General features: G+C 42.3%; 1 protein-coding gene across 6 annotated transcripts in view; it reads right to left on the minus strand.

Annotated features, from left to right (window-relative positions):
• Window positions 1–2,333: 2,333 nt before the first annotated feature.
• LOC101473907 (junctophilin-1) overlaps window positions 2,334–23,499 on the minus strand; it is a 43,469-nt gene continuing 22,303 nt past the window's right edge. Inside the window, exons 3-8 of one of the 6 annotated variants that reach the window (XR_013094384.1) lie at window positions 21,114–21,232; window positions 11,712–11,954; window positions 10,857–11,293; window positions 7,508–7,604; window positions 6,348–6,517; window positions 2,334–4,126 (exon numbers count right to left, since the gene is read on the minus strand). Coding sequence is in view for 3 of the 6 variants with exons in the window: in XM_004572953.3 (XP_004573010.1) it covers window positions 7,524–7,604; window positions 10,857–11,293; window positions 11,712–11,954; window positions 21,114–21,232 (880 nt within the window). In the remaining 3 variants the exon portion in view is untranslated. Of the gene's footprint in view, window positions 4,127–6,347; window positions 7,605–10,856; window positions 11,294–11,711; window positions 11,955–12,385; window positions 13,199–21,113; window positions 21,233–23,499 lie in introns of those variants that run through there. The other 5 variants (XR_002721396.3, XM_004572953.3, XM_076877213.1 and 2 more) reach the window with 5 other exon arrangements.

Below are 23,499 nucleotides of genomic sequence, written 5' to 3' on the forward strand. Positions count from 1 at the left end.
AACCCCAGCATCGCAGAACTCATCAGCATCTCCCAAGAAGCGATTATAAAATAGCCTTGCAGCAAGCACATTGTCCTCCTATTGGACCGCTCAGAACACGTTCCATTCATCGCATCACAACTTCAACCTGCCACAACCCCACACTGCTTACCCCTAACTTCAGATCTACAAAATTGCTGCATCTCTACCATCCAGCTGAAGCATAGCGATTACTTCCTGGCGTGCACACTCGAGGCCACGTTCCTACTCGCCTTCTTCGGCTTATGCTGTTCTGAATTCACCTCCTCATCCTCGAATCCCTCATCCGCTTCATTTTCATCCTCAAACGAAGCAAACCAATCAATCGGGCAGCACCACGCCTAAATACTACTTAAAATAAACTCTTGTTTAAGACCCTTCACTAACCCTTTACCTTGACCTCAGAAAATCTCAGCACACCTTACCTTCGGATCCTCTGTTCATCACCAAATCTGGCCACGCCTCAATCAGGACATGGCTCCTCTCACACTTTCGCCAAGCGCCCTCGTCTTCCGGGATTCCTCCAAATCACATCCCTGGCCATCCCTTCCTCACCGGCGTCGTGACTACTGCCTCCTGCCAAGGAATCCCTGACCACTTAATCAAGCTCCTGGGTCGATGGTCATCACAAGCCTACCTGGTATACATTCACAACATTCTCCAAAGCCTCCGTTATGCCCAGTCTTGCTCCTGCAGGGGATGCTGTCTTTGGGGGGGCTGCCCGGCCCGAGAGCCGTCGCCAGTCCCCTTCAAGGCCTTCCTCAAACCGCAGCACTAATCACACTCCCTCATCCCTCATTGCTCATCGTTACCAAGGGAGTGGTCCCTGCTAGTGAAGTGGAGATATCATCTGAATTTCAGGAGCGGGACTACTCCTCCTTCACACCCCTTCTGGCCTCAGGCCATAAAAGCCCCCCTTCTCCAATACCCGCTGTTCTCATTTTCATGCCCCCCCCTTTTTTCTTTCCTCTCTTCTCCTGTCCTCTCCTCTCTTCCTTTCCTCCCTTTATTTCTCGTTAGTACAGGGGGTTCTGCACGGCCTGAGAGCCATCGCCAGTCCCCTTCAAGGCCTTCCCCAAACCGCAGCACTAATCACACTCCCTCATCCCTCATTGCTCATCGTTACCAAGGGAGTGGACCCTGCTAGTGAAATACTCCCACATCGTTAGCGCCTCAGCCAATTCTTTCTGAACAATTTGTCCTTCAGGTAACCTGTAGGGCTGTGAGTGCACTGTCACACCAGGACACATTTCAAACTGGAGCTCTATCAGAGAGGTACGGCTGGGCATGGGGAGAACATCTGCAAAATGCTGTTGCAACGCACCAACATTCACTCGCTCAGCCTGAGTGTGATCATAATGGAGGGAAGAGGAACTGGGCACCTCTGGCCAAACTCATCTCTCTCCCTCATCAGAGAAGTGGGTTTGGCCTCTCTCCATGTTTTGAGAAGGTTAACCCTCTCGAGGCAGGCGTTGCCGATTTGCAACAGTTAAAAACTAACAACCTGATTACCCCACATACATATTTTATGAGTTTTTTTTACTCAGAAGTACCACTGCAGGACTTGGTTGTGCATTAGCAACAAAAAGTTTAATTTGAGCCTGAGAGGGTTAAGGTGATATACCTGTGTGGCTCCTCTCCTGTCTGACCGCACCACTGCATAGTCAACACCTGTTACCCATTTACTGTGTGACCATGAAGGCTCCTTGCAACCTGCTGAGCAACTTTGAGATGAAAGAAGGGAGTAATGCAAGCACTTTGTCTCCCTCTAGCCGCTCTGCCATACAGGCACTCCTGAAGTTCCTGAGCCTGGAGACAATTTTCTCGTGATAACTTTCCCAGTGCGTGTCTTTGCTCTCAGGTCCAGAACATACTGAATGTCCTTCTTAGCTGGGCTTGGACCTTCCTCCCAGTTTTCCTTAATCAAGCTTCTTGCCGAACAGCAGCTCAAAGAAAGAAAATCCCATGGAGGCCTGGGGCACCTCCCGCACTGCAAGCAACAAAGGTTCTAACCCGTGATCCTGATTGCTTTCATCCCCGTGAATAAACCTATGAATCATGGGCTTCAAAGTCTTATTCCGTCGCTCCACCAGCCAGTCCAGGATTCTGGGGGAAAATCCAGAATTTTAATAAGACTTTAAATTTTCCAAGATGGTTATGTTTGTTTGTCATGTTTGCATGTGTATGTATGTGTGTACCGTTCTGTCTGAAAATACAATAGCTAAAAAAGTGTTGAGCACATTTTGATAAAACGTTGTAGGGTCTAGAGTGGGGTCATGTTAAAGTTTGGGCTACATCCATCCAGGTCTTCAAGGTCAACTTAATGATTTATTGGTTGAAAATTGACAAAAAACCTCAGAACTTAGAAAGCACAATGTGAAAGAGTGCATTGTCAAAAACTACCATATTTCGAATATAAGGTAATATTATTAAGGTAATATTATTAAGGTAATATTATGTCATATTTGACCTGTGACCTCTCCTTCAAGGTCAACAGAGTAATAGCCATCAAGTGAACCACACATTTAAACTCATTATACAATAAAATGAATGGTGCATGTTTCATATCCACATAAATACAAAATAATTATACTCAAAGTTCTGTCATTTATATTAACATAGATTTTAACAAGGCAAACAAAAGCCTGCACTTTGCACTTCTTTTTACTGCACTATAGAATAGAATAGAATAGAATAGAATTCAACTTTATTGTCATTGCACATGCACAGGTACAGGGCAACGAAATGCAGTTTGCATCCATCCAGAAGTGCTTTAGTGATATAGATATATTACAATATATATTAGCAATAATATAGATATGTGAGTATATTACAGAATAAACTACACTATAAACTAAGGTTTAAAAAGAACAAAGAAAACAAATGGATACATACAAAATAAAATAATATTCCTTTAAAAGTAAATATCGTCCAAAGAGTGAGCTGCTTCGGTGGAGGTTCGAGTGCATTTTCAGCCCACTGGAAGACAGATTCATTTGTCAACTAAAATATTAACATTCAACATATACAGACTGGTATTCAGCCATCATAATGATCAAAACTATAAGTGCAATAAACCAGTTTTAAATGAAATAATGTGGACTGTGAATGAAAATATCGTCTATGGTTAAGTTTTAATAAAGTAAAAAAGCAGGCACTGAGACAGAATCAGATAAAAATGGATGTGAACAGATCACTAAACAGACCAATAGAAATAGAGCTGCTCTCCTAGGAGCTGGCACAGGGAAGCAGCTTGGTGCTTCACATTCCTGTCCAGCCATTCTTACCCACTACCATGTCACTCTGTAAAACGGTAAGGCAGCTGTTGGCTTCCATCAACTCAAAGTGCATCTCTGAACTTATCCAGCCCAACACCTGCCCATCCTCTCACACACAAACTGCTGAAGCACACACATATGTGATCAAATCTGTGCACAAGCTAGATCACAACAGTCTTATGAGAACTTACATGTGAGAGAAAAGGTGAGTTGTTCTTGCTGAACTGAAGCATCAGTGCAAAGTTATCTTCTAGACAATGTATGCTTGGTGCAAAGTAAATGACGGCTAACTAACTGAACAGAAGAGCAACATAACGACTGAATGTCCGTGCTATTGTTCACTGATCATATACAAAACAAATTCTTTACATCTCAGCTGGATAAGGCACAAACTTTTTATTGCAGCATTTCAAAACGTGAAAATTTACTCAGCAGTCAGACTGACTGCTAAACAGGCACATACTCCAGGTTTTTATGGGCAGTCTAGATGCTAGGCCCGACACTCAAATCCACTCTGCTCCCATTGGCTCATCTCGCTGAGGGTAAAGGCCTGGTTTCCAACTAGCTACTCCCAGCTTCAGCTTTCACTGCACTCTGAAGTCACACGTCATCAACAGTCCAATCAGGCTGGACTTGGGCACCAAAGACTTTCACACAGTCCAGGGGTGGTGATGGTTTCATCTTTCTCCCTTGCCACCCCCCTCATTCCTCCATGTGTTTTTATCCTCTCCTCCACCCGGCTATTTTCAGGCCTCCGTTTTGTCTGTGTCTGCTGTTCTGTCTGCTGTCGTTTTTAAAAAAGGCCCCTCTGACTAGTCTGGATGGATCCACTGCAAGGTCACAAAAGTAGCTGTTAGAGTAAAGTCATTCAGGAGTCCGGTCACTGCTGCAGAGAACAAGTTATCAAGTTTTATATGCAATGGATGTGAACAGATCAACAAACACACTCACTCTCCAAGGACCATAAAGAGTGTAAAGTCACTCCTTTTTAAAAATTACATTTACACACACACACACACACACACACACACACACACACACACACACACACACACACACACACATATATGTAAATACAGTATATTAGGTTAAAAACAGAAAAAAATTCTAACAAGCTTAAAGTGACTTTTACTCAATACAGACTGAACTCTCTGAAGCACCTTTTGTTCCAGTCTCTGTCAGTGGGATTCACAGTTTTATAATGTTGAGGTCCAGACTGTGGGGAGGCTGGATGATGTCACAGTACTTCTCTTTGCTCATAATTCCATTAATACTGACGAGATCAATGACATCAGTGACTTCAGCCCCAAACTGTGGCAGAGCATCCACGGTGTTTTACAGATGGCTGTCAACACCCACCCCGGGGCCTTTATCTTACCCCCTCCTACAGATTGATGATACTTTGAACCAACAATTTAAAATGTTTCATTCTGAATCGAATTTTTAGTTTTATAAACGTGAAACTGTTTTATATTTGGCATTTTACCAAATTTTTTCATAAATTCAACTAAAAAATTAGAAGCAAATCATGTTTTTTTCCCTCCAACATGCTGCTGCTAGCAAAGATACATTTTAAAACTGGTTCTTTGCTAAACTGTCTTATGTGTAGACACAGCACTGGTTTATACATATGTGCCTTCCTGGGTATCTCTGGACCACTTCCAGTACAACTGCTATTTTAGATGGCTCAGAGTTCCACTGAGACCACTTTTATGTGATCTCAAATTTGTGGAAGAAGCAAATCTTCTAATAAACTGAGCATTATCACAGGAGATTCATTCACTGCAAACAAGCTCTTGCATGCTGTTGTGTGCACATCCATGGGACCAACACAGCCTTTGCTGCCCCATCGTACTCCATTCATGTTCATCCCCATCCCCAAACAAAGTTCAAGTTAAAGTGTTGTCATCATTGTGACACACTGAATAATATACTGTTCACATCACAGTTTCATAAGCAGACAGAAAGTGGAGTGCTCTTAAAATAGCAGCAGAACTTGATGGTTAAGGTAAATCCATCATACAATAGACTCAAATGTACTTATTTTGCTTCCTGGAGCATCGACCTGCTACCAGCAAAGCTTTGTGATGTTTGTAGTTTTTATGTCTGTCCGGCTGGTGAGACAGAAGACTTCCTTCAACTGAATGCTATAATGTGTACTTGAATTAAGGTTTCCAATTTAAGCCACAAAAGAAAAGAAACCTGTGTATAAATCAGAGGGATCCCATGTCTGCTTTACAGAATGATTCTCACAACTTTCATGTGAACAATTAATTATTTCTACCAACACCTATTAGTTTATTAAAAGCACATAACAAAGCAACACCTGGTAAAGTCTCCTTTCTTTATGAACCATTTGAAAACTACAGTTTGTTTACAAACAGTTCATGAAATTAATAATATCCAAAGCTGCCCTCACAATTCTGAATACTCTAGCTGATACTAATATAGTTTGCTCTTGTGTGTCAGAAATACAGGACTGTCAGGACGTTTTACCTCACATCTTAAATTTCTCCTTAGCTTAAACCCCAAAAGGTTGATTATGTTCATCTGGATGTAGCGGAATCACATAATTACGCTACATCCAGATGGATTTACTTACCTGGATGAGTGATCGAGACCTTCTTGGCCTAAAGTTTATAGGTCATGATTGTGGGCCAAGAAGCAAGCAAAGCAGCGTAAACAGGACTGTGTCTGAACATGACAACAGCTTTGGTCATCTGTAACTGTTAGACCAACTCTAGAACTCATTGTTTTAAAGGAACGCCACCCAGTGGGACAGTGTTCTGTTTTATGTTCTGTAAAAACGGGAGAAAAGGGCTACATCACCGTTAGTAGCTGTTTATCGTCCTTTTGTAGGACAATAGTAGTAGTAACAATTTTTAAAAAAAGACCAGTGTTGCCCTTTAAACAACCAACTAAGCTTCACTTTCCCTCAGTCTACTTAGGCACTCAGTTCCAGTTATTCACTTGGCTTTCCACAGCATCACAGTAACACTTGATGTGCAATACACTGAAACCTGAAAAAATACAATGATTGGAAAAAATTACTGAATTATTAATTTCTCTCTTCCTCGTAGTCCTTTCACCAGAGGATGAGGCAAGGATGGAGTCTCCATGGATACTCCATCGTGTCCTGTGCATCCGTCAGTGTCAAACATATATTCAAACCAGGCCCAGGGGTCAGTTTTGCTAATTGGAGCACAAACGTTCCAGGCTAACTGAAAACAGAAGAATTACCACAGCAGAACTGTAGAACCGTACCATTGTGAAGGTGCAATGCAGGGATAGAACAAAAATGTGTTAACAGTCATGTCAGTGGAGTGAATACAGTTTTGAATGTAATCAGCAGCCATGTTTGACTCGGACTGATGAGCCTTTAATCCAAAAATGTGTAAAATGCAATGCAATAATTTGCAAATGTTATAAAGCCATATTTTATTCACAACAGAAAATATCATGTTTACACCAACAAATTAAAAATGTGCAAGAACGTCAGACGTCATATAGCTGGAACCACATATTAAACACTTTTAGCATTGATGATGGCGTTGCCAATTCCATAAGCACTAATGCATCCCATAGCATCAGATATGCAGACTTTTGAACTGAGCACAGGTAACAAAGCAAGATGGTCCTTCTTTAGCTCGTTCGTGGAAAACATGTCTGGACTAAAGAGGGACTCGTGTTCCAAAAACAAGGACCACAGTAACTCAAAGCCCCCCAACCACACTCGGATCTAATTCTGGGAACAGTTTAAAGATGTGCACCTGATGACCTGAGAGGTCTGACACTGTAGTGGAGAGGGGACAAAGCAGGGAAAAGCATTGGGACCTGTATAAAGCAATAGAAGGATTTTAAAGATAACTCCTTTTTGATTACTTGTAAAATGATAATAATTAGTATGTATCAGTAAAATGTTCCTCTTTTTAGTACCACTTACAGTTTCCAGTCTTTTATTGCCACCGTCTTAACTTCTTTATAAAGTAATATTTTCTTAAAGGGGTACATTGTCTTATTGTAAACATTTGCTACTCTTTCTGTTTTCTGTTGTGAATAAATTATAGCTTTGCAGATCACTGCACTTCTGTTTTTATATACAGTTTGTATTGAGGTTGTATTCTAAATGACCGATCTTTCCTGAGTGCACGATAAACACAACAGCAAACCAGTTTCAGTTGTGAAATACTCATACAGCTGCAAATTCTTACCCGAGCCCATATTTGGTCAGGTGAGGAAATGGACAAAAATGATTGCTAGACCTACATTCAACAGCATCACAAGAACCACCAAGATAGAGTTAGGGCCCTGTGGAGACACACAAGAAAGCTCTTTAAGTTATTTCATTTATTTTGCAACATTATGATTACTGACGCTATCAAAATCAACAAGACAAGCAGTGGGCCCCACTGACAGCATGCAGTATGTAGTGGAAACTAGTAAAGATATCCTCTTGAATTCAGTTCAGTCAGATCAGAATACTTTATTAATCCCTCTGTAATTGTGTGGATTACAGTTGCCCAAAGACAGTAACAGTAACAGACTAAACTATTTAAATAATACAATATGTTACAGAGTTTACCAATTTAAGAGCTGGCACAAATCGCTCAACTATAAGTATGAAGAGTATCACAGAGGTGAAATATATATGATTGACATTTAATTCTAACCTGTGAACTTTTTACTGTAGAGCGTGTGCAACAGTGTGGAACTATTGCAGTGTTTACAGCGTATTAGATGGAGGAGTTGTACAGGGCGATGGCCACAGAAAATAGTAGTTGTCCAAGACAGCTGTCTAGTTCAGAGTTCCCACTTTCTTCTTCTGCAGAAGGTCTTTGGTAACATTTGTTTGTCATCTTCTTATAATCCTTTTGTTGCTTCACCTTTTGCTCTTGTAGAGACTCATATCACCCTGTGTGTGTGTGTGTGTGTGTGTGTGTGTGTGTGTGTGTGTGTGTGTGTGTGCGCGCGTGTGTGTGCGCGTGTGTGTGTGTGTGTCGTTCTTTTCTTTTTTGCTCGTTTGCGTACAACCTTTATTATACCATTTATGAATTTTGTTAATAAATCTGAACTGCAAATTTTTATTTAAATTTTGCAAGACAAATACTTGTCAAACAGGCCACCACCTACTGAAGCCTACAGAACCACATCATCTGCAAAAAGCAGAGGTGAGATTCTGAAGCTACCAAACTGGAAGCCTTCAGGCACGAGGCTATGCCTAAAATTTCTGTTCATAAAGATAATGAGCAGGATTGGTGACTGAGTCCAACACCTACTGTGAATAAGTCCAACACTGACTGCTGGCAGTGTACAACTGTAGCTCTTGCAACAGTCCTCAATCTGAGATTTGATTAATGGATAAAGTTTCCTTTCCAGTACCCTGGTACAGTCTATCTTCCCAGTGAAGCTGAGTAGTGTGATCCCCCTATAACCTTCCAGAAACTCTTCTTAAAGATGGGAATCACCACTCCAGTCTACCAATCCAGAAGCACCTTGCCAGATCTTCAAGACAGACTTAGAACAACAAGAGCCTTAAGGAAGTCAGAGCAACTCATCCACCCCAGACGCCCTGCTGCTACCAAGTAGTTGTTTAACTACTTTGTTGATCTTGCCCCTGGTGACAGGCAAATCGTGCCCCTCATCCACACACTCTGCGTCCTCTACAGAAGCAGGTCCTCAAAGTATTCTTCCTGCTGTCCGACTATATCCACAGTTGAAGTCAGCAGCACCCCACCCCCACTAAACCCTGTGTGAGAGAGCACTGCTCCTAAACGGTCTGAAGGCCACATCCGGCCCGCGATATAATTTCATATGTCAATATTGTCGCAGATGCCAACAGACTTAATAAACTAATCCGTAAGGCCAGCAATGTTGTGGGGATGGAGCTGGACTCCCTCAAGGTGGTGTCGGAGAGGCGGATGCTGTCCAAGATAAAGACAATGTTGGATAACACCTCCCACCCACTCCATGACATGCTGGTCAGTCACAGGAGCTCGTTCAGTGAGAGACTGAGATTACCCATGATGCACCACTGAACGACACAGGAAATCTTTCCTGCCTGTGGCCATCTCCCTGTACAACGCATCCACTTAACACACTGTTTGCTGCTACAGCTACACATGTTTCTTTTCCAAATATTTATTTATGAGTGACTTATGTATGTATGTATGTATGTATATATATGTATATATTGTACTATTCTTAGTTAGTGTATTGTCTGTCTTGTCTTAATGTTGGTTTATAATGGAGCACTGTAACAAAAAATAATTTCCCCCAGGGATCAATAAAGTATTCTGATTCTGATTCTGATTAATGGCCTGTCGGTATGTGGCAGCTGAATCTTCAACCCTGCTGAGAATCCATGTAGGAAGGACTTTAATTTGATGGGCACACCATGCAGCAAATCACAAGACTGACTGTAATCATACTGTTATGTGAAAGAAGGGAGGGAGTTAGACGCTTTCAAGACAGCTAGTGTAGTGATACAGGCTAGCTACAGAAAGAGACGAGCGGGAATTAAATGCAATCGCGTAGCGAAAAAGTGAAAAGACAAGCAAAGCTGGGTGCCGAATCCATAAAATTAGGAGCTGCCTAAAGTGGTACCCATATTTATTTGCAACCATTTTCCAGGTTTCATCATCGTCCAGGCCTTAAACCTCATGTGTGTTCTCCCCAGTAGGAGTAAATTCATTAAAAAATGAAAACACTGAATAAAAAAAATGCTTCCTTGAAAAAGTCCAAATTTACAGTTTATTACACATATTACACAAAATATACAAAAAGTATGCAGAAGTGTACCAGAGAACCACGGTCAGTGTCCGAGTGTCTAAATGAGTCTCACAGGCCTGGATGTGTGTTTGAAACCATTTATAATTGTTAACTTGTTTGATCTGCTGCTCACCGCAAACAAGTACAACCAGTAACTTTGGACTTTTAACTGGATTTTCACAAGTTTTACAGCATTTCCTTGCAACTTCATGCATGTCTTCCTCCTGTAAAAACAGCTGAATTTCTTCTCTGAGCTCAAAGATTCATTATTATCAGGAAGTCCTAAAAACTCACTGAAAAGCCTTCAGTTAATCCAAAATGCTGCAGCAAGAGTCCTGACAGGGATTAGAAAGAGAGAGCAGATTTCTCCTGTTTTGGCTTCCTGTTAAATCCAGACTCTAATTTAAATCCATCTCATCGCACACAACATCTGGAATAATCAGATCCCACTGAAGGCTGACATGTGGGCCTCACTGCTAAACATGTCTGTCTGTGTGTGTGTGCTAGGGAATGTAAATGTATAGCATTGTTATATCATTAATATCAAAATATGGCACTTTTATATGAGGTAAAAATGTATTGTGGTATTACCGTGGGCACCATGATATGGCAACAGCCCTAATTCTGGACATATATCCATATTCAGATTATAGTTATTGTAACATTGGTGGGAAATTCTAGAAAGTATAAGTCATGTCAGTACAATCTGAACACGCACACTCACTGTGCGTTCGATTCTCCCTGATTGTTAGAATACTATATTATAAAAATATGTGTGGCAACTCAACTCACCGATTTGTCCTCTACAATTTCAGGATCCATTTCCATACTGGCTTTCTTGGTTTCTGCAAGGCTCCTTGATTTGCTTGATTCCTTTTTTTGCGGTTCCTTGGGAGGCTCTTGTGCTTTGGTGCCATCTTTTGCTGGAACTTGTGAAGGGATAGGGGCTGGCAGGGGTTTTGGTGCTGGTGGTTGAATTTGTTTGACAGGTGATGGCAGCAAGTGTACAAGGTCAGATGGGTGAAGATCATCCACTACACCAATTGGTTCTTCAGGGGGTTGAATCTTAAGAGTTGCTTTAACATGGTAACCATGGAACTGGGAGTGAATCTGTCCATTGCTTGAGTAACTGCTGACTGTAGTGGTAGCAGACTGTTTGACTGCTGGAGAAGCCTCTTGTTGCCTTACTTGCTGTCTCAGAGAAAGTTTTGACGCTGCTTTTGTTATGCCTGTACAATGAAAAAAAGACAGGAGTAATGGAGACCACAGTTAACCAAATGACTAATGCGTATACAATATACTGGTTCAGGAGGTAGAATTTCAAGTTTTCAGTCAAGCTTCACATCTCAGTTCAGCTTCACAGTATCTGCGGGATGCTGTTAATTTTCAGCAAGACAATAAGCAAAAAGACCCTCCAGCTTCCTAATTGGCAAACCATGGGTCTCTATAACCTAATCCAACCTAAACCCACCAAACACAGATGGTTCAGGATGAGATGAACTACAGAGTCAAAGAAAAAATAACAGCTTTCAGGAGAACTTCCTCCAGACTGTTGGGAAACCTCCTGTTGCAGTAAATATGTAGAAATTAGCTGTATTACTATTACAGCTAATATCTGATAGACAAACATGCAATAAAGTTGCTTACCTGCTGTCAAAGCCTCCGCTGCTGCATCAGAGGCAAGAGTTTTACTGCTGTAAAAAGCCTTTTTAGCAGCAGTAGGTGAAGGACTAGGGCTGGGACCTGGGCTTGCAGATGGAGACTGGGTTGGTGTTGTGCCTTTCCTGTAGAAATGTGGGCTCCCCGAAAGAGATTTCTCTTTTGTCTCCTCTCTGGGCTTCTCAGTTACATCTTGCGAGTCACTGTACTTCTGCAGTGTGTAGTCGGGTCCTAGAAACAAACACACACACACACACACACACACACACACACACACACACACACACACACACTTTTTGTTCTCTACACTTAGTTTGAAAGACAGATCAAAGTCAGATCGGACACAGCTGCCTTAAAAACCCCCCCCAAAAAACAAAAAATAATTACAGTTGGAACAGTTACAAATTTGGACACCATGTATCAACACCACTGTGGTGGAGGTGTGGTCTGTAGCTCCGCTGCAGAAGAGGGGTGGCACAGTGGGCTCAGAGCACAGTGCCAGAGAGGCTGGCAGTGCAGCTGGGGCCAGTCTGCTAATCAGGCTCTTCCTTTTTACTAACGCAGGGACCTGGCAGAGGGTTGTTGTTGCCAAGCTGAGACATGTCAGCTGCAAAGCTGCCACAACAAAACTCAAAGAAGTCTTTAAATAAATGGTCACTTACCTGAAAACGCTGTTTACTGGGTCTGTCTATCACAGTTGTCCCGAAAACGCAGGACGCATGTCAGATCCATAGCCTGTACAGCTGGCCCAGCTGCTGGGTCAGATGGCGGCAGAGCTCACAGCCGTGCACAAACAGTACATGGTGGTGCGTAAGGGGAAACTGAAGACACTCCTGGCCACAGCAGAGGGGTGTCAGTGGCCTATGGACGAGTGGTTGCTGCTGCTATGGAGGGAGGCTTAGATGGTGGCCCTGAGCTTGCTGCCGGCATCGCGGTGCTTTCCCAACATCTGCCGGGCCATGCTGGACCGCTGGCAATTCAGGAAAAGTGCAATGTCGGCAGAGTATTGGCCCTTCACTCAGCAGTTCATGGGCCCAGCGGTTCTCTGATGTGGTGGCTGCAGCCCGGGGGATCAGAGGGGGAAGCGTGGCAGTTTGAGCTGGTGGACCTTGAACAATTCGTGGAGGGGTTCCCTGGGAAGACAGCGCAATGGGTCCACTGCCCTCGACCAGCGAGCCTGGAGGTGGTAGTCATGCTGGCAGAGATCCACAAGCAGCATGGCTAGAGGAGACTGAGAGACGCGGCCGCCTAACGAGTGGGATGAGGCCAGTCTCAGCTCCGAGATGCTGGTTTCCCTTCTGTGCTGCAATCACATCTCCCTGTTCTGCCTTCCCAGGCACTGCACCAGGACCCACACGAGCTTGGGGCAGGAGTGTTGGAGGTGCACGTGATAAGGACACATCTGCTGGGAATGTCTATGGATGGAGGTCAGACAGGTGTTCCATGTTGCAGGCCCTCCAACACCCTCTATCCATCTGAGAGGGACGTACAGCACACCGGTAAGTTACCAAGGGGGTATACACAAGGCTATATGGTGGACTTGGGCTGCATCCAGAACCTGGTCCCCCAAACTCTGATCTAACCCAGGGTTGGAGTCAGAGTGGGTGAGTATCTCTTGAAAGCGATACTGACTGACTGACTAGTGCACATCGCTCATGTCTTTCACACTGAAAGAAATGTGCAAATTATTAGAGATTCAATTTATCTGGACCAGCATCTACCACTTTCAGACAGCCAGGTTGGTGGAGCATGTGGGCTTCATAGATAATTGGCAAACCTTCTGGAGGAAACCTGGTCTTGTTAGGAGAGACGGCATCCATCCCACTTTGGATGGAGCAGCTCTCATTTCTAGAAATATGGACAAATTTATTAAACCCCCCAAAATATGACTATCCAGAGTTGGGACCAGGAAGCAGAGTTGCAGTCTTACATGCCTCTCTGCAGCTTCTCTCCTCCTGCTACTTCCCCAAAAACCCATCTCCATAGAGACTGTGTCAGCTTCCAAACAGACAAAAAACAAACTAAAAACCAGCAACAAACAACTTAAACATAAACAATTACAAAGAAAGAACAATACAGTATCCACATCTGAACCAAAGAGTAAAACAGTGAAATGTGGATTATTAAATATTAGGTCTCTCTCCTCCAAGTCTCTGTTAGTACATGACTTAATAATTGATCAACAAATCGATTTACTCTGCCTTACAGAAACCTGGTTGCAGCAGGATGATTATGTTAGTTTAAATGAATCAACACCCCCGAGTCATTCTAACTACCAGAAACCTCGAAGCACATGCCGAGGGGGCGGTGTGGCAGCAATTTTTCAATTAAATTCAGTTTTATTTATATAGCGCCAAATCACAACAAAAGTCGCCTCAAGGCGCTTCATAGATACAGAGAAAAACCTAACAATCATATGACCCCCTATGAGCAAGCACTTTGGCGACAGTGGGAAGGAAAAACTCCCTTTTAACAGGAAGAAACCTCCAGCAGAACCACTCTCAGGGAGGGGCGGGGCCATCTGCTGCGACCGGTTGGGGTGAGAGAAGGAAGACAGGATAAAGACATGCTGTGGAAGAGAGACAGAGGTTAATAACAGATATGATTCAATGCAGAGAGGTCTGTGAACACATAGTGAGTGAGAAAGGTGACTGGAAAGGAAAAACTCAATGCATCATGGGAATCCCCGGCAGCCTATGTCTATTGCAGGATAACTAAGGGAGGATTCAGGGTCACCTGGTCCAGCCCTAACTATATGCTTTAGCAAAAAGGAAAGTTTTAAGCCTAATCTTGAAAGTAGAGATAGTGTCTGTCTCCTGAATCCAAACTGAAGCTGGTTCCACAGAAGAGGGGCCTGAAAACTGAAGGCTCTGCCTCCCATTCTACTTTTAAATACTCTAGGAACAACAAGTAGGCCTGCAGAGCGAGAGCGAAGTGCTCTAATAGGGTGATATGGTACTACAAGGTCATTAAGATAAGATGGGGCCTGATTATTTAAGACCTTGTATGTGAGGAGCAGGATTTTGAATTCAATTCTGGATTTAACAGGAAGCCAATGAAGGGAAGCCAAAACAGGAGAAATCTGCTCTCTCTTTCTAGTCCCTGTCAGGACTCTTGCTGCAGCATTTTGGATCAGCTGAAGGCTTTTCAGTGAGTTTTTAGGACATCCTGATAATAATGAATTACAGTAGTCCAGCCTGGAAGTAATAAATGCATGAACTAGTTTTTCAGCGTCACTCTGAGACAGGATATTTCTAACTTTAGAGATGTTGCACAAATGGAAGAATGCAGTCTTACATATTTGTTTAATATGTGCATTGAAGGACATGTCCTGGTCAAAAATGACTCCAAGGTTCCTCACAGTGTTACTGGAGGCCAAGGTAATGCCATCCAGAGGAAGAATCTGCTTAGAGACCATGTTTCTAAGATTTTCAGGGCCGAGTACAATAACCTCAGTTTGATCTGAACTAAGAAGCAGAAAGTTAGCGGCCATCCAGGTCTTTATGTCTTTAAGACATTCCTGCAGTTTAACTCATTGGTGTGTGTTATCTGGCTTCATGGACAGATAGAGCTGGGTGTCATCAGCATAGCAGTGTAAATGTATGCTATGTCTTCTAATGATGCTGCCTAATGGAAGCATGTATAATGTAAACAGAATTGGTCCTAGCACTGAACCCTGTGGAACTCCATAATTAACCTCAGTGTGTGAAGAGGACTCTCCATTTACATGCACAAACTGGAGTCTATTAGATAGATATGATACAAACCACTGCAGTGCAGTACCTGTAATACCTACAGCATGTTCTAATCGCTCTAATAGGATATTATGGTCGACAGTATCGAAAGCTGCACAACGCTTTCACACCAGCCTATTAATCAACCAAAGACCCAGACAGACTTTTAATTCATTTGAAAGCCTGATGCTTAGCCTCGTCCACCCCAGATTTAAAACTCAGAAACCAGTCTTACTTGTTATCATCTATCGTCCACCTGGGCCTTACACAGAGTTTGTCTGATTTCTCAGACTTTTTATCTGATTTAGTTCTGAGCTCAGATAAAATAATTATATTGTACGACTCTGGATACTGTAGCTCCTGTGAAAACTAAGGTCTCTAATCAGAAGTATTTGACTCCGTGGAATAATTCTCAAACACGTACCCTAAAGCAGATGACTCGTAAGCTGGAGAGGAAATGGCGTGTCACAAATTTAGAGGATCATCATTTAGCCTGGAGAAATAGTTTGCTGCTTTATAAGAAAGCCCTCCGCAAAGCCAGAACATCTTACTATTCATCACTGATTGAAGAAAATAAGAACAACCCCAGGTTTCTCTTCAGCTCTGTAGCCAGGCTGACAAACAGTCAGAGCTCTGTTGAGCCAACCATCCCTTTAACGTTAACCAGTAATGACTTCATGAACTTCTTCACAAATAACATTTTTATCATTAGAGAAAAAATTACCAATAATCATCCCACAGATGTATTATTATCTACAGCTACTCTTAGTACCATTGATGTTAAGTTAGACTCTTTTTCTCCAATTGATCTTTCTGAGTTAGCTTCAATAATTACTTCCTCCAAACCATCAACGTGTCTTTTAGACCCCATTCCTACAAAACTGCTCAAAGAAGTCCTGCCATTAATTAATTCTTCGATCTTAACCTCCTAGGACCTGGCGTCCACATATGTGGACATCACATTTTGGGTTATTTAGACCAAAATACTCAATTTTGCTCTACAAGAGCCTGATATCCACTCCACCGAGGACATTATACTGCTACTGTTCTATCGAAATTTTAAATGAATATCCTCATATGTGGCTCTCATTTTTCTCAGAAACAAAAATTAGGTAAAAAAAAAAAATCTGGCAAATCTTTGTTTTTACATTCATCAGGACCCAATCAGCCCAAATACCAAATAGAAATTAAAAATGCATGCCGTGGAAGAGTTCGGGTCTTAGGAGGTTAAATATGATCAACCTATCTCTAATGATCGGCTATGTACCACAGGCCTTAAAGCTAGCTGTAGTTAAACCTTTACTCAAAAGCATCTCTAGACCCAGCAGTCTTAGCTAATTATAGGCCAATCTCCAACCTTCCTTTCATATCAAACATCCTTGAAAGAGTAGTTGTCAAACAGCTAACAGATCATCTGCAGAGGAATGGCTTATTTGAAGAGTTTCAGTCAGGTTTCAGAGCTCATCACAGCACAGAAACAGCTTTAGTGAAGGTTACAAATGATCTTCTTATGGCCTCTGACAGTGGACAACTTAGTGCATGCCATGTATACAGTACGTAGCATATAACTGTTTGAATATTCAGATGAGAAACTTCCATCAGGACACCGAGTTATGGAGAAAAAAAGTGGCCCTGTTGTTGCATTTCAGCACACATCCCTGGTAAAGTCAAAACAATCCAGACTACGATGGTGAGAGTGGACGAAGCTGTGAAAGGCTGGCCATTCCTGAGGCTCATGTGAGCAAACACGAGGCCAAAGCTAATACAACTTTGAATCTGTCACAGTCATACATAACAGAGAAGGAAGCTGGAGGAACTATATGAAGCTGAGCAGAAATGTCTAAAACAGGAAAATGAAGCATTTGATAGATTTTGAAAGCGCAGCAGAGGCAGAGAAAAGGAGATTCCAGTCTATGCAAGGCCAGCAACAAGCAAAACATCAAGTGTTCATGGAGATAATTGGTACTATCACCACCACTTGGTGTCCTGGTCAACAACAGCACCCACAGTCACCACACTGGATCTATCTAGTTCCTGTGGGGTCACCCACAGGTAGTGCCTGGCCTATCCACTACTCTCCTGTACCACAGCAGTCCATGTCACCCGTTGCCCAAAAGACTGATATCTGTCCCTCTATCAAAGTCTCGACAATTCTTGACAATGCACTGAACATGAAGAGACTTCAAAACCAACAAATGTCTCAGGTGCAACCCACCTGTGTAATTAAAACATTAACCAGCAGGTGATGATAGTTTCTCCAATGAGCGTTTTTCCTTTTTTAGTGCAGTCAGCTAGAGAGCTGAGTGACGTGGGTGCTGAACCAAAAGCACTCTGTACACTTCCATTTAAGTCTCTTCAAGGCACTTTATTTTGTAAGGTACCCTACAGAGAAAAGATCAACAATCAGATGAACCCTAACAGAGGGGGTGTCAAACTCAAATACACAGTGGGCCAAAATTCAAAACTGGAACAAAGTCGCGGGCTAACGTTAATATTTACTGAAAAAAAAAATCTTCCTCTAGATATAAGAATGAATCTTTTCTTATGGACTCAAGCACGTTTTGCTGAAAAACTGAATATAGAACAAGCAAAGCTTAATACTAAACAATATATATATTAGCTGTATAATACCAGTAGGCCAGCTCTAATAGTCATTTGGTATGGCTTCGCGGGCCAAATGTAATTAGGCTGCGGGCCAAATTTGGCCCGCGGGCCAGAGTTTGACACCTATGCCTTACAGGGAGTGCAGAATTATTTATAGTTTTCACACATTAAGTTTTTTACTTCTCACTAAACTGTATCTTTGTATCTATCTACATTTTCTGTCATAATCTGATTTTACTTTCTATGCAAATATCAAAAAAGCTGTGTTTTTGTCTTTATTCAGTTCAATATAAATATCTGATATTACAGGGAGTGCAGAATTATTAGGCAAATGAGTATTTTGTCCACATCATCCTCTTCATGCATGTTGTCTTACTCCAAGCTGTATAGGCTCGAAAGCCTACTACCAATTAAGCATATTAGGTGATGTGCATCTCTGTAATGAGAAGGGGTGTGGTCTAATGACATCAACACCCTATATCAGGTGTGCATAATTATTAGGCAACGTCCTTTCCTTTGGCAAAATGGGTCAAAAGAAGGACTTGACAGGCTCAGAAAAGTCAAAAATAGTGAGATATCTTGCAGAGGGATGCAGCAGTCTCAAAATTGCAAAGCTTCTGAAGCGTGATCATCGAACAATCAAGCGTTTCATTCAAAATAGTCAACAGGGTCGCAAGAAGCGTGTGGAAAAACCAAGGCGCAAAATAACTGCCCATGAACTGAGAAAAGTCAAGCGTACAGCTGCCAAGATGCCACTTGCCACCAGTTTGGCCATATTTCAGAGCTGCAACATCACTGGAGTGCCCAAAAGCACAAGGTGTGCAATACTCAGAGACATGGCCAAGGTAAGAAAGGCTGAAAGACGACCACCACTGAACAAGACACACAAGCTGAAACGTCAAGACTGGGCCAAGAAATATCTCAAGACTGGTTTTTCTAAGGTTTTATGGACTGATGAAATGAGAGTGAGTCTTGATGGGCCAGATGGATGGGCCCGTGGCTGGATTGGTAAAGGGCAGAGAGCTCCAGTCCCACTCAGACGCCAGCAAGGTGGAGGTGGAGTACTGGTTTGGGCTGGTATCATCAAAGATGAGCTTGTGGGGCCTTTTCGGGTTAAGGATGGAGTCAAGCTCAACTCCCAGTCCTACTGCCAGTTTCTGGAAGACACCTTCAAGCAGTGGTACAGGAAGAAGTCTGCATCCTTCAAGAAAAACATGATTTTCATGCAGGACAATGCTCCATCACACGCGTCCAAGTACTCCACAGCGTGGCTGGCAAGAAAGGGTATAAAAGAAGAAAAACTAATGACATGGCCTCCTTGTTCACCTGATCTGAACCCCATTGAGAACCTGTGGTCCATCATCAAATGTGAGATTTACAAGGAGGGAAAACAGTACACCTCTCTGAACAGTGTCTGGGAGGCTGTGGTTGCTGCTGCACGCAATGTTGATGGTGAACAGATCAAAACACTGACAGAATCCATGGATGGCAGGCTTTTGAGTGTCCTTGCAAAGAAAGGTGGCTATATTGGTCGCTGATTTGTTTTTGTTTTGTTTTTGAATGTCAGAAATGTATATTTGTGAATGTGGAGATGTTATATTGGTTTCACTGGTAAAAATAAATAATTGAAATGGGTATATATTTGTTTTTTGTTAAGTTGCCTAATAATTATGCACAGTAATAGTCACCTGCACACACAGATATCCCCCTAAAATAGCTAAAACTAAAAACAAACTAAAAACTACTTCCAAAAACATTCAGCTTTGATATTAATGAGCTTTTTGGGTTCATTGAGAACATGGTTGTTGTTCAATAATAACATTATTCCTCAAAAATACAACTTGCCTAATAATTCTGCACTCCCTAAGTAAGCACTTGGCGACAGTAGGAAGAAAAAAAAAAACCTTTTAAGAGGAAGAAACCTCCTGCAGCACTAAGGTCAGGGAGGGGTGGTAATCTGGCACGAGGGGTTGGGTGAGTGGAGGAAGACGGAAAGAGATTAACAATAACTAACGATTAATTAAAACCAATGATTGAATCATTGTTGTATAAACACACTGTATAAAAAAAGAGGTGAGTGAAGAAGAAGTGCATCATGCAAACCCCCAGCAGCCTAGACCTATTGTAGCATAACTAAGGCTGTGTTCAGGGTCACCAGGTCCAGCCCTAAAGATCATTTAAAAATGGTAAATGGACTGATTCTTATATAGCAGTTCCTACTCTCCCAGAGTACTCAAAGTGCTCTACACAACATGCCACATTCAGCCAAGCACTATCTTCTATACTTTGAAGTGCTTACTAACTACCTACTAACTACTATGTACCAGAGAGCAACTTGGAGTTAATATCTTGCCCAAGGATATTTGGCATGCAGACTAGGGAGAGCCAGGGATTGAACCACCAACCTTTCAGTCAGTAGATGATCTGCTCTACTTCCTGCCACCCCGGTTCTTAATTTTTTAAAGAACACACCATGCCAAGATATGCCAAGGTTTCAACTAAAAGCTCTTTGGAAATCACTTTTCGATGTAAAAATACTCTTATGCCTGTCAAACTGTGTTATATTTGGCATTTATCATACAATCAAAATAGTTTTTTTTGTGCCTGAAGATACAATTTAAAATGTGTGCAGATACAACACTGTTTCACGCCTTTTTTTGTCTGAAGTTCACAGGTTAATGTTAACAAAAAACATTCCACTGAAAATGATCAGGTACAAAGACCGGACTGAAAATTTGTGGAAAAAGCAGCCGATATCCAAACCTTTGTAAGAACCTTCAGAAGGCATGGAAAACTATTGCTAAAGACCATTTAAAAAAAAACATTGCAATATGATCTGGCTCCTTGGTAGCAAAATTTGAAGAAAATAGGGGAGGACCAAGACAACCTCAAAGGGTTTCAAACCCAACCTTCAAACAGTTGTTCTAAAACCTTTCATAACCTTTTAGGCATTTCAATCATACAGAAGGTCACAAATTAAACCTAACAACAGAAGTTCAACATCGCATGTTTACAAGCAGCAGCTCTACAACATGTGCAGGTGTTACAGTACCTGGCTGATGGAAAGATGGGGAGAGCTCCCTGGCCACAGCTCGGGCAATATCAGAATCCTGGCAGGCTGATTGTGAAGCCTGATCTGCACACTCTGCTTTGACCCGGGCATGGGACGTCCTGCAAGAATCCATATACTCATTAGTAACTAACATACTCAGCATAGTGTGCTCTGTCTGGTTTATTTGGAAGTGTTTCAATAGTTTCCATGGGGCTGCCATCTGGGGCTTCTAAAAAGCATTGATATGCAAGGCAGCTGTGAAGAAATGTGATGCACACAGCTTTTAGGTTTTTTTCTCTCCTTTGATATTGGCTGGACATTTCTCTTAATTGTAGACTTTGACAACGATAAGCCTTCGTCTTTGTGTGTTTTTGACTTGGCTAGTAACTGAAGAGTTTTTCTCTTAATCAAGGAAAGGATTTTGTAAATATCTACTTTCATTGCCTTGAGGGGTGTGATGGATGCATGCAACCACACAACTGAGATACTTAGGTAATATTCATTTGGTCTTTTGTCTTATGTTTACGTTATGCTCTAAAGTTTCTGTGATCATAAGTTAATTAATTTGATATTTTGAGTTTACCTGTAATGCATGACAGCACTAAGCTATAGCCCAAATGGTGGCATAGACTTTCCTTTGCATTGTTTGTTATTTTATACAGGTATGTTATATTGATTATATTTCTGCTCTTTCTGAGTTACCTGACCTCCGCTCCAGTCCTTCCTGGTTTGGCTGAAAGAGGAGGCTGAGGGTGGAGCTGGTTTAAATGCAGAAGCCAATAAAGTGGAATGGACCATCTATTGTGATCATGCAGGGGGAATGGGGTTCTTCTTGAATGATGGTTAGCTGTTATCTCTTTAGTTTTCACCTTTGGTGTATATAATGGTTTATTCATTTGCTATATAACTGGAGCTGTTTCTCATTTGGGCAGGTCAGTTTGTTGAGTTATGTTTTTGTTAAGTGATTTTTGAGTAGCGGTCTGTTAAGTTAACCTCTTTTATGGGCCCACTTGGTTCTTAAAGACTTTATTTTTTGTTATTTTGAATTTTTGTAATCATTTTGTCCTTTTTGGGGGTATAATAAAACCCATTTTTTGAAGTTTACATTTGTGCCTGTGTGTTCCTGGCTGCTTGGTTCATGACAATTGGTGGCAGCAGTGGGATACAGCCAGTTTAAAAAAAAAAATACACACACACAAAAAAGGCACTTTTTTTTTTTTTTTTTTTCACTCCTTATCGAACCATGCAGAGAGGAGCAAGGAGTGCGAGAGTAGTCCGAGGAGATGTACCAAGCCAGCAAATGGGCTCAGAAGGACAAGTCGATGGAGAACAGGAGGAGAATGGAGCTTCTGGAGGGGTAGACAGCACTGAGGGCCAAGGTAGGGAGCCAACGATATCGGATCTGATCTCTCTTCTCCGTTCACATATGGGCCAGCAGGAGGCCAGAGAGGCTAAACAGAAGGAGGAGAGTGCAAAGCAAGAACAACGTTTTAAAGCACTTCAACACCAGTTTCAGTTGTTACAGGTAGAAGTACAAGCCCGCACTTCTCCAGTGCCTGAAGGTCAGGCAGCTGAATCACCTGATCCAGCATCTCTAGATGATGACATTCTTCCTCAAGCTGGTCCCAGTATATCAGTTACTGGTTCATCAGGTCAGTCCCATTTTCTGGAGCCTAAGTTGCAAAAACTCACCAACGAGGATGATATTGAACATTTTTTGATTACCTTCGAACGCATTGCAATGGCCTGTCGGTGGCAGAGACATGATTGGGTTTTTCACCTTGTACCGCTGCTTACGGGCAAAGCAAGAGGTGCATATGTACATATGGATGTTGATGATTTTTTGGATTATGACAAGGTTAAGGCAGCATATCTGGATGATATTGTGATTTACAGCCAAACCTGGGAGGAACACCTCCAACATCTAGAAAAGGTACTAGAGCGTCTCAGAGAAGCTGGGCTGACTGCTAATTCGGCAAAATGTGTTTTTGCCAAGGCTGAAACTGAATATCTGGGATTTGTCATAGGTAATGGGGTGATAAAACCACAAGTGAGCAAAATCAGTGCAATTGAATCCTGCAGTTTGCCACAGACAAGGAAACAACTTAGATCATTTCTTGGCATGGCAGGGTTCTACCACAGATTTATCCCTCATTTCTCTGCCAGGGCGTCTCCCCTCACTGATCTAACAGGTTCTAGGTGCCCTAACCAGATTCAGTGGACGGAGGAGGCTGAGGCAGCTTTCCAGGACATCAGGCAATCCCTCAGTAAGACTCCAGTCTTGTATACCCCAGATTTTGAGAAACCTTTTATTCTTCAAACTGATGCTTCTGACAGGGGTCTGGGGGCTGTTCTTCTACAGGGACCACCCAATGAGCGACACCCA

The sequence above is a fragment of the Maylandia zebra genome, linkage group LG18 (assembly GCF_041146795.1).
Source record: "Maylandia zebra isolate NMK-2024a linkage group LG18, Mzebra_GT3a, whole genome shotgun sequence".
In the NCBI taxonomy this organism is placed as follows: Eukaryota; Metazoa; Chordata; class Actinopteri; order Cichliformes; family Cichlidae; genus Maylandia; species Maylandia zebra.